This window comes from Dasypus novemcinctus, chromosome 9 (assembly GCF_030445035.2).
Source record: "Dasypus novemcinctus isolate mDasNov1 chromosome 9, mDasNov1.1.hap2, whole genome shotgun sequence".
Classification (NCBI taxonomy): Eukaryota; Metazoa; Chordata; class Mammalia; order Cingulata; family Dasypodidae; genus Dasypus; species Dasypus novemcinctus.
In genome coordinates this window covers 70,981,919-70,996,638 of record NC_080681.1, presented here as the reverse complement: position 1 = coordinate 70,996,638, position 14,720 = coordinate 70,981,919, and the positions used below count along the sequence as shown (strand labels likewise).

The window sequence follows — 14,720 nt, the reverse complement described above, 5'->3', positions numbered from 1 at the left end:
ATCAAAGTATTATGGGGTGTAGTTTTCTTCAGGTTTATTCTGTTGGTGTTCTCTGAGCTTCTGGGATGTGCACATTCATATCCTTGGCTGAGTTTGGGAAGTTTTCTGCAATTATTTCTTTGACTATTCCTTCTGACCCTTTTTCTCTTTCCTCTTCTCTGGGACACACATAATTTGCATATGGTGCTTTTGATTGTGTTCCAGTGATTTCGCTGTGCTTTCCTCCAGTGTGTTTTTCATTTCAGTTATTGTGGTCTTCAAATCCAATAGTTTTATTTGTTTCCATTGTAAAATTTCTATCTCTTTTATGATTTTCTGTATTTTTATAATTTTCCTTTGGTTTGGCCATCATTTCCTGTTTCTTTGTCTTGTACTCTTTTGTTGCACACTGGAAATTTTAATGTTTTAAAATATTAACTGTGGGAAGCAGACTTGGCAGAGTGGATAAGGCATCCGTCTACCACATAGGAGGTCCACAGTTCAAACCCCGGACCTCCTTGACCCATGTGGAGCTGGCCCACACACAGTGCTGATGCATGCAAGGAGTGCTGTGCCATGCAGGGGTGCCCCCCCCGCATAGGGGAGCCCCACGCACAAGGAGTGCACCCCATAAGGAGAGCCGCCCAGTGTGAAAGACAATTCAGCCTGCCCAGGAATGGCGCCACACACACGGAGAGCTGACACACAAGATGACGCAACTAAAAGAAACATAGATTCCCATGCTGCTGACAACAACAGAAGTGGACAAAAAGAACACGCAGCAAATGGACACAGACAGTAGACAATGGGGTGGGGGGGTTGGGGGGGGAAGGGGAGAAAAATTTAAAAAAATATTAACTGTGGGATTTAATTCCTCAGATGTTGTTACTTGATCTTTTAGCCAGTTGGTAATAAGGCAGAGGTTTTCTTGAGCTTCAGCCCTTCTATTAGAAAGTTCTGCCCAAGGTAAATACAGTGCTCATGGTTTTCCCTGTTTTCCAGGAGACAGACCTCTTTATCCCTGTTGACTGAAACCAGCAGGTCTTTGTCCCAGACTGCCCACTTCTACAGTTTTAGCCTTCTTTCTGTTGCCTCAAGCTGCTTTTGACTGAAAGACAAATTCTGTGAAGTGGACACCCAAAAGAGTACTTACCCAATCTTTTCCAGCCAAACTGTTTAAGGATCCATGAAAGGGATACAGACCAGCTCCCAGTGGCCTTGGGGAGGGATCAAGATGGCTCAGCTTTCCTTGCCTGCCCAGCAATTCCAGCTTTCAGCTAACTGTCTATGGAAGCCCTTAGGAAGCACTGCATTAAATCTCACCAACACTGCCCCTGACCTGGGGGGATAATACTATGTTTGTTGCCACACTAAACATGGACACCAATAATTCTCATTTATCTCCTTCAAAATTGAAGAGCAATTCCAGTAAGTGAATGATTGGGAAAGTGATTTGTGAAGTGCTTTTCTTATTGTATCTTACATTCTTTAAGAAGTGTCTCTCTCCGCAGCATTAACTCATTTGGCATTCTATAAAAGTAAAATTATTCAATTTGAAAACTCTAAACTTATTAACTTAAATAAATTTTAAAATGCTATGCTCCATAGTACCTATATCATCTCAGTCCACCATACATACTCACAAAGTGAAATTAGTGAATGAATACACATTAAAATTTTTGTCTACCTTGCTTTTATTTTAGGGTTCTTTTGCTTTGTCCCTTTTAGTTGTGAGATGATTTACAAATATTCCTAATTTAACATTTCTGATAAGAACAGACAAATCCTTCAGAGTGATAGAAATGTTTATAAGCTAAAGCAATATTTCAGTCATGCTTAGATATAATACAATTAAAATTGGCAAGAAAAAAGGTATATTTTACCATTGGATAGAATGAAATATTTGATTCTTAAGAATAATTATCATAAAGAAAAAATAAATTGAGGTGTCAAAAAATGGCAAAATGAAAAAGCTTTGTTTTTGACGTTTTGCCTTTCATCACTGAAATCGGTATTGCCCTGTATATACAGTGGCAAGGCAATTTCTTTAATTTCTTCCTCAGTGTCTACATCTTTTCTTTTTCTTTCCTAATTAAGTTTGTCTTCACAAAAGTTTTAGATCACAGTAATTCACATATACAAAATAGGTTACTCCCACATCCAACATCAAACACTTTGTCCCTTCCCCAGCAATGATTTTTCAAAATATTCATATTATATTTGCTGCAGCTGATGTACAGATACTGAAACATAGCTTCCAAACATGGTTCCATTTGGATTTACATTATGGTTTATATATCTAACCTTTAAACCCATCACTATATTACATTTTACTATTAATGGAAGTTGGCAATATATTAGACTTAATTTTTGAAGAAGTTTTTGACCTCAGAGAGGTTCAACTATGACAGGGGAGGAACACTGGTATGGGGTGTTATTGGTGGGGGTCACATGGTTGAGAGGGAGTTCTCTAGGGCATGTATACAGGGTACATAAAAATGTTTGGATATTTTCATAGTAGTTACAGTTAAAAATGACAACTGAAGGAGTGCTGAGTTATCACATTCCCCAATGGAACAGCAACAATCCCCCAAGTACAGTGACAAAGACCAATAAAGAAGGATAGTCCAACAATGAGCCCTTGATACTGATGACTATGTTTATAAGCTTGTACGCCTGAAATATGAACTAGGCCTAGAGCTGCAGGGTGCCCAAGAATTACCTCCTGAAAGCTTGCGTGTTGCTCAAATGTGGCCACTCTCTAAGCCAAACTCAGCATGTAAATGCATTACCTTCCCCTCAGCATGGGACATGACTCCTGGGGATGAGCCTCCCTGGCACCGAAGGATTACTACCAAGCACTAGCTAATGATGTAACTAGAAAAAGACTTTGAATAAAAGGGTCAACTCAGACCAGCAGAATGTCTCAACCCAAATGTAATTTCAGGTGTTAAAAACTGCTTTTTGACCTTGAATAAAAGGGGGAAATGGAAAGGACAAATGAGTTTATATGACTATGAGTCTCCAAAAAAATGTCAGGAGGTCATCAGAGGGGTTGTGCTTACACACACCTCAGCAGGGTCCCAGAGACAGCCAAAGTAGATACAACCCCAGGTACTGGTTCACCTAAGGGCTACAGATACCCACAGGTTCTATGGTCATAGCAGATAGCTCTGGAGTGCAGTACCATGTCAGTTGGCCCTACTTTGGGTTTGTGTTCCTGAGCGTGATGCATTTGGACTCAGATGTGACTTTTCTACACATGCCTCTTCTGTCACTTTGGACCTGTAGTTGGTGCTGGGGTTGGTGCATACTCAGGAGATCTGAATCTCTGGACTGTCCATATGACAGCCAGGACCTGAGCCTCAGCAGAGTTGAAACTCCTACCCTCTGGTTTATTGGACTTACCCTGACCAGCTAACAGAGAGGTGAAGAAGGTCAACCACCACACCAGGGAGCCAAGAGTGCCTACAACTGCAAGCAGGAGAATTGCATCCATCATCCATGTGGAATCTAAGCCCCCTCTTGATATAGAGGTGGAATGGTTATCACTATCCCAGGGTCCACAGGATGGAGGAATAGAGTATGGATTAGAGTGGACTTACGATATTCTACTATGGAACTATTGTGATTAGTAATGGAAGAAATTGTAGCATTGATGTGAAGAAAGTCGCAATGATAGTTGCTGAGGGTAGGGAGGAGGAAGAAGTGATATGATGTGGGGGCATTTTCAGGACTTGGAGTTGTCCTGGGTGGTACTGCAGGGACAGATGTTGGACATTGTATGTTCTGTCATGGCCCACCGGGTGGACTGGGGTAGTGTAAACTATGATGTAAACCATCATCCATGTGGTGCAGCAGTGCTTCAAAATATATTCCTCAAATGTATGTCCCACAATGATGAAAGAGGTTGTTGATGTGGGAAGAGTCGGGTGAGGGGGTTTGGGGGTATATGGGGACCTCTTATATTTTTTGAATGTAACATTTTTAAAAAAATAAAGAGAGAAAAAAAGAATAACTATCAAATCATAGAAGCAAAATAAAATCACCTATAGATAATTTAAGAAGAAAAATTGTTGCAGGACCAACTGGATATTCAGACAGCAGGATTAGAAAGCAGGTGAGATTTCAGGACTGGATTACTGCGTCTACACTAGAGGAACCAATTCACTACTTGATCTGGAAAAAATAAAGCCAACTTACTTTTTCCCAACCTTTATCAAAACAAAGTTCCAGGAGAGAGTAACCTGCAGGTCTGTTTTGGGCTGAGTTTGTGATATTCAATTCATTTCCTAGAATAGCTCTATCTGCAAAGGTGTTACACTCTTAACTTTTGGTCGTCAACTTACAAAGTAACTACTTTTAAGTTTTAATTAGTTGAGCTAAATCTATGCTGGCTAATACATAGCCACAAGCCAGAGGTGGCTAAATAAAAAATTAAGTTCCTTGGTGGTACCAGCCACATTTCAAATGTTTTATAGCCACATGTGGCTAGCATCTACATATTAGACAGTGCAGATATATAGCATTTCCTTCACTGCAGAAAGTTCTTTTGGACAAGCACACTAAAGCTTTTTGTAATTGTTTGTATACAGTCTTTGGGGTTGGACCAAAAATTAAGAAGGAAATGTTAGATCTATCTTAGGTATAAAAACGAATTGAATTGTGACATAACTCGCATCATACATTCCTTAAAGTTTGAATGCTTTATGTTGTGATATCCATGGGTAGATCTTCCCAGTGCCTTTCAGTTCTGTGTAACAGCTACGTACTAGTAGGGATGTACATGTCTAGACCAAGAGCCAGCAAACCCTGCAAAGAGCCAGATATTAAGTATTTAGGCTTTGTAAGACTGAATGATCTCTGCCACAGCTAGTCTATTATGCTTTTTCAATGTGAAAGCAGTCACAGACAATATGTAAATAATGAGTGTGGCTGTGTTCCAATAAAACTTTCTTACAAAATGGATGGTGGGTCAGATTTGGCCTGCTTCATACAATACCTGAATAAGGAAGTGAGCTAGATTCTTTTTTCTTACTAGAGAAAAGGCAAATTTACTGATTACTTTTTCTAATTGTTAAGTAGAAATTAAAGTGTTTGATATGCATGTATTTATATAAGACTCACATAATTTAAAGTTCTTTGTTATTGTGAGTAATCAAACAGAAATTCAGGAACCACAAAAGTGTGGCTAATGTAGTGAGATTGATGTCATATGGGTGGTAAAGCATTATAAATATTTAATTATAACCATGATTTACACACATGTGTTGTAAGGAAGACTTGAACATGTATTCCATAAAAGAGAAATTCAGCATTTAAGTTTTTGACAAGAACTTGAATGGTTCTGTGATTACAAATAAAACCACAAATTTGGAAATGATCTTTATTTATTTTTTTCTTTTTTTTTATTGACTTTGTAATAATATTACATTAAAAAAATATATATGAGGTCCCATTCAACCTCACCCCCCCACCCCACCTCTCCCCCCCCACCTCTCCCCCCCCCCCCCAGCAACACTCGTTCCCATCATCATGACACATCCATTGCATTTGGTAAGTACATCTTTGGGCATCTCTGCACCTCATGGTCAATGGTCCACATCATGGCCCATACTCTCCTCCATTCCATCCAGTGGGCCCTGTGAGGATTTACAATGTCTGATGATTGCCCCTGAAGCACCATCCAGGGCAGCTCCATGTCCCAAAGATGCCTTCACCTCTCATCTCTTCCTGCCTTTCCCCATACCCATCAGCCACCATGTCCACTTTTCCCAATCCAATGCCACCTCTTCTATGTGGATATTGGATTGGTTGTGTCCATTGCACCTCTATGTCAAGAGGAGGCTCAGATTCCACATGGATGCTGGATGCAATCCTCCCACTTTCAGTTGTAATCACTCTAGGCTCCATGGTGTGGTGGTTGTCCTTCTTCAACTCCATCTTAGCTGAGTGTGGTAAGTCCAATAAATCAGATTGTAGGTGCCGGAGTCTGTTGAGGCTCAGGACCTGGCTATCACATTGTCAGTCCAGAGATTCAAATCCCCTAAATATATCTTAAACCCCAACACTAACTGCACCTCCAGCACATTAGCATGAAAGTCTTATGAAGAGAGATCCCATCTGAGTCCAGATTCATCACATATAAACACCATTTCCAAACAGGGGCCATCTGACCTAGTAGTTAACCCCATCGGCCATGACCATAACTCCCATGGGTCTCTTTAGCCCTCAAAGGAACCAATATCTGGGGGTTGTATCCCTGTCTACATAAAATAACATGACTTTAAAATGCTGTTTGACCTAATGTAAGGGGGAAATGGAAAGGAGAAATGAGTTTATATGGCTACGAGTCTCTAAAAAAGAGTCTGGAGGCTGGCAGAAGGATTGCCCTTATGCACAACTGAGCAGAGTCTGAGAGACAGATAAAGCAGATGGAAATGATCTTTAATTTGAGAATTTGGTCTAAGATTTATATTCATTTCTTTCTTTTAAAGTTAAAAAGTTGGGGGAAGGGATGGGGCTCCAGCACTTGGCCCCCACCTCCCACATGGGAGGTCCTGGGTTCCTTTCCCCGTGTCTCCTAAAGAAGATCAGCAGATGTCATAACCAGCCGGATGCTGTAACAAGTAGATGCAGCAGCCAGCAGGAAGTTGAAGTGGCTCAAGTCATTGGGCACTCACGTCCCACATGGGAAGGCTTGGGTTTGGTTCCTGGTGCCTCCTAAAAAAGACAAATAGACAACGAGCAGACAGACCAGGGAGTGAGGGATCCACCTTAGGAGGAGGAGGGAAATAAAAATTAAAAATTAAAAGTGGGTTTATATATGACAGTAATGTTTACCCTGTGGTTCATTAAATGAATTGAGAAATAGTTAAGTTTATTCTATTTTCCCAATGAATAAAGCCATTGAACTGATTTCATATAAATTAAGAATTAATGTCTTATTATCTTGATACATTACACTGAGTGTCCTTCATTAAGATGTCATCATCTTGGATAACTTGAGTGCTAATTTGAATGTTAGGTATTGCTTACACATCTACTCCTGTTTCTGGTTAGTAGTGTATGGAATGACTTTCTAGCCACAGTACTGTCTTTCTTAAGTTCTCTAAATGTATATTTAATGAGAAACATTCCTATGTAAAAATGTGTGTATATGGATTATATGCAAATATCCTTATTTTGAACCTGTAAATTGCAAAGAATTTGTTTGGAATCTCATAAAGCACAATCACAAAGAAAAAAAGAGTGCAATTAATAAAATTGATGTAATTTAAATGAATGTTTAGTTTATAAAAGGTCCTTTAGGTTTTCATGGGAAAGATTTTGACACTTGAAAAACTGAAGCAATATTTGGCTCATTTTTTTAAGTAATTAGCATATTATTTTTAAAACATTATTGTCCAAAACAATATATTATTTGGAAAATGATTTACAAAGGAAACTTTCTGCTTCCATGTATGATGGGTTTATAGTGACATAAATGCACACTATTTGTATGTTAAAGGATTTAAAATATTTGAGACAGTAAAGAAAGATACATTGCATTAATTTTATTAAAATTTTATTTTTCCTTTAAAATTTTTTTGCAAATGAAATGATGTGTGAAACTAATTTTTTGGTGTGCCCTTTTATGTCTCTAATTTCATCAATGGAATGTAGACATCTTGAATTAGCTTGAAGTCCAGAACATTACTGTTTAAAGATTTTTCTTTGGCAGACACTGCTAATTACCTCAATATCTTTTCTTGCTTTAGTAACAGAATCCCTAATTTTAACTTGTTATATTACTCAAGGATTCCTAGACTCTCTTGTCTGGGTGTAGCCTTTCTTCTAGCCAATTGGATGTGAGTAGTTTTGATGTGTGCATATTAAAAGCATGAACATGTACTCCCTAGCCCTTTTCTCCTCCCCCTGGCTGGAATGTTGGCCCAGATAATGCCTTCAGTCATGTGACTGGCCAACACTCTTAGGCCTAGGAGAACAACAACCTAGAAGGAACTGGGGTCCCTGAAATTAACATTTAGCCATATCAACTGTGAACTCATTACTTGCCCACTTCCCCAGATTTCTCATGTTTTAAGCTATCTTTTTTTGAAGCTACTATATTTTGCGGTTTCTTTGTTCCAGCATCCTAACTTATTTCCTCATTTGTACCAGGTTTTAAATAATGAGCTGTGAAATAGATTTTTAGAAAAGTGCAGGTGTTCCATTTTCTATGCTGTCTTGGAAAAGTTTAATTCTATCACTGCTAGTGGATGCACAACAGATGTTTGATTAAGATCATATGAATGGTTAAGTATAATGTGCCAGGTATGCAAGGATGGACGCAAAAGTGAAGTCCTGTTTCACTTTAGGTCTGTCCCCATGGTCCCTAAAGAGCATGCTTCTACTAATCTAAATGTCTGAAGGACTGGACAATAAGTGCTGGTCCAACTAAAATCACATAATTTTGTGACTAGTTGACAAAGAATGATTCAAGGTTCTAGATATGAACTGAGCAATATGGTGACTGCTTGCTACATTCTATATAATTCATTACAATTAAAATTTGTTTCTTCATTTGCCCCAGTCACATTTCAAGTGCTCAATAGCCATATGTGGCTAATTGCTACCATACTGGGCAGTGGAGGTACAGAATAATTCTATCATAAGAGAGAATTCTATTGGACACCTCTGTTCTAGATTTCTAGGTATCTAGAGAATGTACACATTTCACATCTCTATTGGAAGTTCCAGATGATTTGGGGTCACAGAAGTATAGAAAACTGAAATGCAGACATCACACTCTAGCACAGTGACATGCTTGGGAATAAGGCTACAGTTGGACCAAAGTTGGTTGTGGCTTTGCAGGTAAAGTATTCCATATCCCTGCCCTCCCAGGCTCCAGCAACTTGTTTCTTAGTAAGTGGTGAATGCTGCAGTTTTTGACCTCTTACCTCAACTCAAACATCTCCCTTGCCCATAAAACATTCCATGATTTATTCAAGAGGAAAGATCCATTTTTCTAAACTTTTGAAAATCTTTTTTCTTTGTGCTTTTAATGTGATCTACCTTGTTTATGTGTCTGTCCTACTAGACTGAGTTTCTTGAGATCCAGAGCCATATTTGGTTCATCTTTGTTTTCCCCACAGTACTTAGCATAGCATCTTTTACACAGTCAGTAAACATATGGTTACAGTGAACTAGGTTTGCTGATAATGGACAGAATGCATTCTATGGAAATCCAGTCTCTAAGAGCTCTGAAGAAATCATGGGAGTACTTTGCAAGGAACATCTGAATAGGCAGGGAATTAGGAGACCTGGCTTTTAATTTCAGCCTCATGAATTCCCTGGGCATATCCCTAAGCCTCTTAGTATTCTTACTACAAGTGGTTTTTTTATTTTTTAATTTTTAAAATTTTTTGAGGTACCAGGGTCAGGGATTGAACCCTGTACCTCATATGTGGGAAGCCAGTGCTCAACCACTGAGCCACATCAGCTCCCCACAAACATATTTTTTAAATAACAACTTTACTGAGATTTAATTCACAGATCATAATAGTTCACCCTTCCTAGTATATGGCCACCCTCACCACTTCTTTTCCACATTGTTCTGATTGTTCAAAAGAATTTAGCCAAGGAAATTAGGTAAGAAAAAGAAATAAAAGGCATTCAAATAGGAAAGTATAACTATATTTATTGTGGACAACAAGATTTGGGTATAGAAAATTTTCAAGCACCCAATAAAAAGATCTTAGAACTAAAAAAATTTGTATATTGATCTTGTACCCACAAATTTGCTGAACTCATTAGCTCCAGTAGCTTTCTTGTTGGTTGTGATTTCCTATATATAAGATCACATCCTCTGCAAATAGCGATAATTTTACTTCTGCTTTTCCAATTTGGATGCCTTTTTTCTTGCCCAATTCTAGTACAACAGTGATGATGTTTCGCATCCTTGTATTTTTTCTGACACTGGGGGGAAAGCTTCCAGTCTTCAACCTTTGATTATAATGTTTGCTTGGGGTTGTTCATTTATGCCCTTTAACATGTTGAAGAAGTGCCCTTCTATTTCTCCCTTCATTAATAAAGAGGCTTCAAGTTACAGGGGGTTTGCTTGTGCCTTCTAGAGTTTCTGGGGTATGAAGAACTAATTCCTGATGGTGGTAAGAGATCAGTGTGAGACTGACAGAGGCACAGAGAGAGGGCTCTCCTGGTAGGTATCCACACTGTCCTCCTCATGTAGTAATGTGGGAGACTTGATGTGAACCCCAAAGGAGTAGACAGTGTGAAATCACTTGGGTGCACAAGGGGATTGCCTGGAGTGTGGTCTAAAAAAAAGTGGACTGGCAGATGCCAAGGAGTGGGAAAGTGGACTGGCAGATGCCAAGGAGTGGGAGAGGGACTCACCAAAGGAAAGCACAGTCCATATCGAGGGCAATGCAGATGGAGGACCCTAGTGGAAGAGGCCTCAGGAGAACAATAATTAGCCCTGGGAATCAACCATTCACACAAATGGCAAGGCATTCTGCCCACCTTCCCTTGCAAGACACGGGGAGCCAGAGGCAGCCCTTTGTGAGTGTAGGGGAGTAGTAAGGGAAATGTAACAAAAGGGAGAGTATGCCATGCCTCCTGCCCACCATCTATCAGGTTGCTAGGTTTAAAAATGGACTGAATAGGGGGTGAGGGGTGAAATCAGCTCATTTATAGAGCTGTGTAAATTAAAGACTGGCTGCAAATCTTAATGACCAAAATGATTCTTCTTAGGACTGAATTCAACAGGAAGAACATTTATTATCTAAGAGCAACCAGAAAATGATGGGTTCTGCCTGAAATTTCTTTCAGGGGCAAAAGAAGGAAGTGTACAGAGTATGTTTAAGAGTGGGGAAGGACTAAAGCTTGACTCTATGAGTACTATGCCTTCAGTCTAATTGTTATACAAATGGTATTTCATGATTTTAAGCTTTAACCTTACTGGCGCACAGTGCAGTTTCTACTCTTGTACTCCTGTTTCCGAAGAAGAAAACTGGAGCTTACAGGTATAAATATCTTGCTCAAGGTCACAGAAAGGGGTTTAGGAAAGACAAATCCAAATGACCCTGAATACTCATCCTTATCCCAAACCCCATTTGGTTGGTTATGGCTTGAATTGTGTACCCCCAAATATGTGTTCAAACCTAATCTCCTGTCCCATGAACATGGCCTTTTTTGGAAACTGAGACTTTGATGATATAATTAGTTAATATGAGGCTGAAGTAGAATAGGGTGGGCCCTCATCCAATATGACTGGTGGATTTAAAAGACTAGGAAATTTGGACACAGTGTGAGACAGACACACAGACACAAAGGAGAAAGCCATGTGACAGCGAAGACAGAGACTGAAACAGTTATAAGCTAAGGAATACCAAGGTTCTGGTGGTAAATACCAGAAGCTAACAGAAGCTAGGAAGGATTCTCCCCTACAGGTTTCAGAGGCAACACAGCCCTGTCAACACCTTGATTCTGGACTTTTATCTTCCAGACTATGAACAATAAGTCTATTGGTTTACATCAACCAGTTCATGAACTTTGTCCCAGCAGCATAGGACACTATTTGGCAGTCTTCAACAGCTTGACACCAGAGACAGAGCTCTGGAGTTCCAGGCTCCACAAAGCCACCATCTTACCCAGGAAGATCTCGTTACTTTGTCACCTAGGCAATCCCTCTTCCTTATCTATAAATATGTTGGACCTTGTAAAGTTGGGTCTACCTCTTAGGAGCCTCTTTCTGATGCATGAATTCCAGCTATGCCTAAACATAGCACATTTCTGTAAAACTTCAGGGTGCGTGCTCTGCTACTGTTCTGCATGATGAAAAAGAATTTTTCATATGTTTTAGTCCAGTTCACAAAGATTTGTATTTGTTGGCATGAAAATTGGGGTGAAACTTGAAGTTACATGGTCTTCCTTTTTATAACCATTATCTTCCCTGAGCAATTACACACAGAGGGGTTAAACAGGATTCTGTCATTTCTGGTATAACATACTCTACCAGTATAGGCTGGTAATACTTACCATCCAAAAGTTAATAACTTAGTTGAAAAAAGCACACACAATCACAGTTAAATCCTGGTATAAATCAACATGGTAATAAAAGACTGATGGAGGAATTCAGACAAGGAGGCTGAGGATCAAAGCCACTTTTAAAGATGGAAAATATTTGCACACTGTTTCCCCTAAACATACATCTCAGGTTTAATTTATTGTAGTTACATCTTACTTAACCTTGAGTCCAAGGTCAATGTAGTGTTTCCTTCAGGAAACCACAGAAACTTTTCAACAAAACTTGATTTCCCTGCCTGTAAATAGGGAACATTATCAGGGTCGCTGACACCAACAGGCCATTCTTGGGGACAAGGAGATAAAAGTTGCACCATGCTACCACATGTGCCAAGTCTTTACGGCTAAACTATATGGCCTGGACCCATGTTCTAACTTCTAACTCTCATCAACCATTTGTACCACTTTGTGGATCCAGATATATTAACAGATCATAAGCAGGTAATTCTAATGAAGGGGAAGGCAGCTAATAACTATAATTTTATGATATACTTTGTGATTTACAAACTGTCTAAAGTTCAGTATTTCCTTTCATTCTTACAGCAACTCTTTTTAGGAAAAAATCATTAACCTCTCATCATCCAGAAGACTGTATTTCAGTTTCATTTCCTGAAAAGGCAAACAAGTGAATGTAAATAAATCATCAAAAAATATGTTAGAGCTAGGATTTGGATCCAGGTTCTTTTCTGTCCACCACCTGTGATTTTTTCTTAGGGCCATGTTCATTCTGTTCCACACATCTAAGCAGGCAAACCATCTTCAGAAGATATTCTTTATTTCTTCTTGCTTTCCTTTCCCCTGTCCTTCCCCAACAGCATCACCCCCTAGGAATGGCACAGAGGTGGTGTTTGACTGGGGAGATGGTGAGGCCCAATCTGAACTGCAGGCTCAGCTTCTCATTGTTTGCTGGCCTGAAGGTAAATTTTTGCATAAAGGAAGTGAAGAAAATGAACAGTTCAGATCTGGCCAACTGTTCTCCAGGGCATGCGCGTTTTCCTGAAAGACAGAAATAGTAAGACTCAGTTATCTTCCAGGTTGAGGAGGTACCCAACAGGGCTTGAAATACTGCTTAAAACTGGAGCAGCCATGACTCTGGACCCCAGATGCTGAAGAGGTAAATAGGAAGTACTTTGCCTGTGCTAACAAAGCCATTTTAACACAGCAGACTTTTGAAGTTCTATCCATTAGTATTTGGTCCTTGACTTGGATTTAAGAAACTGGTTGCCTATAAGTTGCTGTTTTATGTTATAAAGCCAGGATAGCTCACTGATATTTTTGATATCTGATATACCTGAGTTATAGAAGACCATTCAATGGATGGAATGGGGTGAGAAGAATGATATAAGGTTCTTTTCAACTCTTAAAACACAGTCCTGCAATATCTGAGCAAAGGAAGGGCCTGCTAGGTCTTAGGGCTTTATCTATATTGTGGCAATCTCCCAGGTAAATTAAAGCACAGAGAACATAAGCCTGGGATCACAAACTCAAATACCTTCAGGGATTAGCCTGGTGAAAAACAGGATAGAAGATGAGGGAACAGGACTATTAAACTGGGATGCTTGGGACCAAGAAAATGGATGCCTAGTCTAAAGGCTTTCAAAAGTTAATTAAGACCAGTGTGTCAAGCCCCAGTGTTGTTGTAAGTAACTATGAATCTCTTCTTCAAGGAGTGAAGCCTGGTGGTTGCAGGAGTGGGTCCCAAGGGAAGGGGGAGGGAGAAACAGAATAGCTGGAACAGGTGGCCTTTTGAAGTTAAGGGAAGTGTTCTACATGATCTTCAATGATGGATACAGGCCATGGTAAGTTTCATCAAGATTTATAAACATGTATGGCCCAAAATGGAAACAATGTAAACCAACTTACCATGGTTGGTAGCTTTGTTTCAATATTTGTACATCAGATGTAACAAATGTACCATCCACATATAAAATATTATTAATAGAGGAAAGGGGAAAAGGGGGAGGATGTTGGGATATATGGGAGTGCCCTATATTCTGTATGTGACTTTGCTGTGACCTAAAACTTCTTTGAAGACAAAATGAAAAAAGTAAAAAATTGGGGGAATAAATGGAGGAAAATGTCACCCTACATACAGGACAAAAGATCTTACAGCAATGAGAGGCAAAATGTCAAAAAAATTTTTTATATTTTTCATTATTTTTTACTATCCCAAATTTTTAAATTTTTTTAATCTTTTTTTTTATTTCTTATTTTTAAAACTATCACTATTATTTCATTTTCTTATTAATTGTATTTGGCTACTTTATTGGCTTCATTTTTGAAGAAGTTTTGGATCACAGAAGGGTTACAGCTGTGGCAGGGGAGGATCATTGGTGAGGGGTATCAATGATGGGGGATACACGGGAGGAAGCTCACCTGGGCATATATATAAGACATAAAAATGTGTTCAAATGTTCATGGAGCATTGTCAAGGTGGGTGGAGATTCACACAATAACCAAAAGAATATTAAATTCCAACCCTGGGGAGCCCTGCCATATTCTCTACTGGACAGCAAGAATCTCACAAGTACAGAGGCAATTACTAGTGAAGAAGGATGGTCCATTAATGGGCCACTGATAGTGATGACTGTGCTTATGAACCTTTACTCTTGAAATGGAAACTTAGCCTAGTATTACACGGTGCCTAAGCATTACCT

The 14,720-nt window shown here is 39.3% G+C and overlaps 1 protein-coding gene across 1 annotated transcript in view; it reads right to left on the bottom strand.

Annotated features, from left to right (window-relative positions):
- Positions 1 to 9,641: 9,641 nt before the first annotated feature.
- The window catches only part of LOC101438656 (cytochrome P450 2J2-like), a 43,115-nt gene continuing 38,036 nt past the window's right edge, over positions 9,642 to 14,720 (bottom strand). Inside the window, exon 9 of the mRNA XM_004484531.4 lies at positions 9,642 to 13,059. Coding sequence (XP_004484588.1) covers positions 12,881 to 13,059 — 179 coding nt within the window. The 3' untranslated portion in view covers positions 9,642 to 12,880. The remainder of the gene's footprint in view (positions 13,060 to 14,720) is intronic.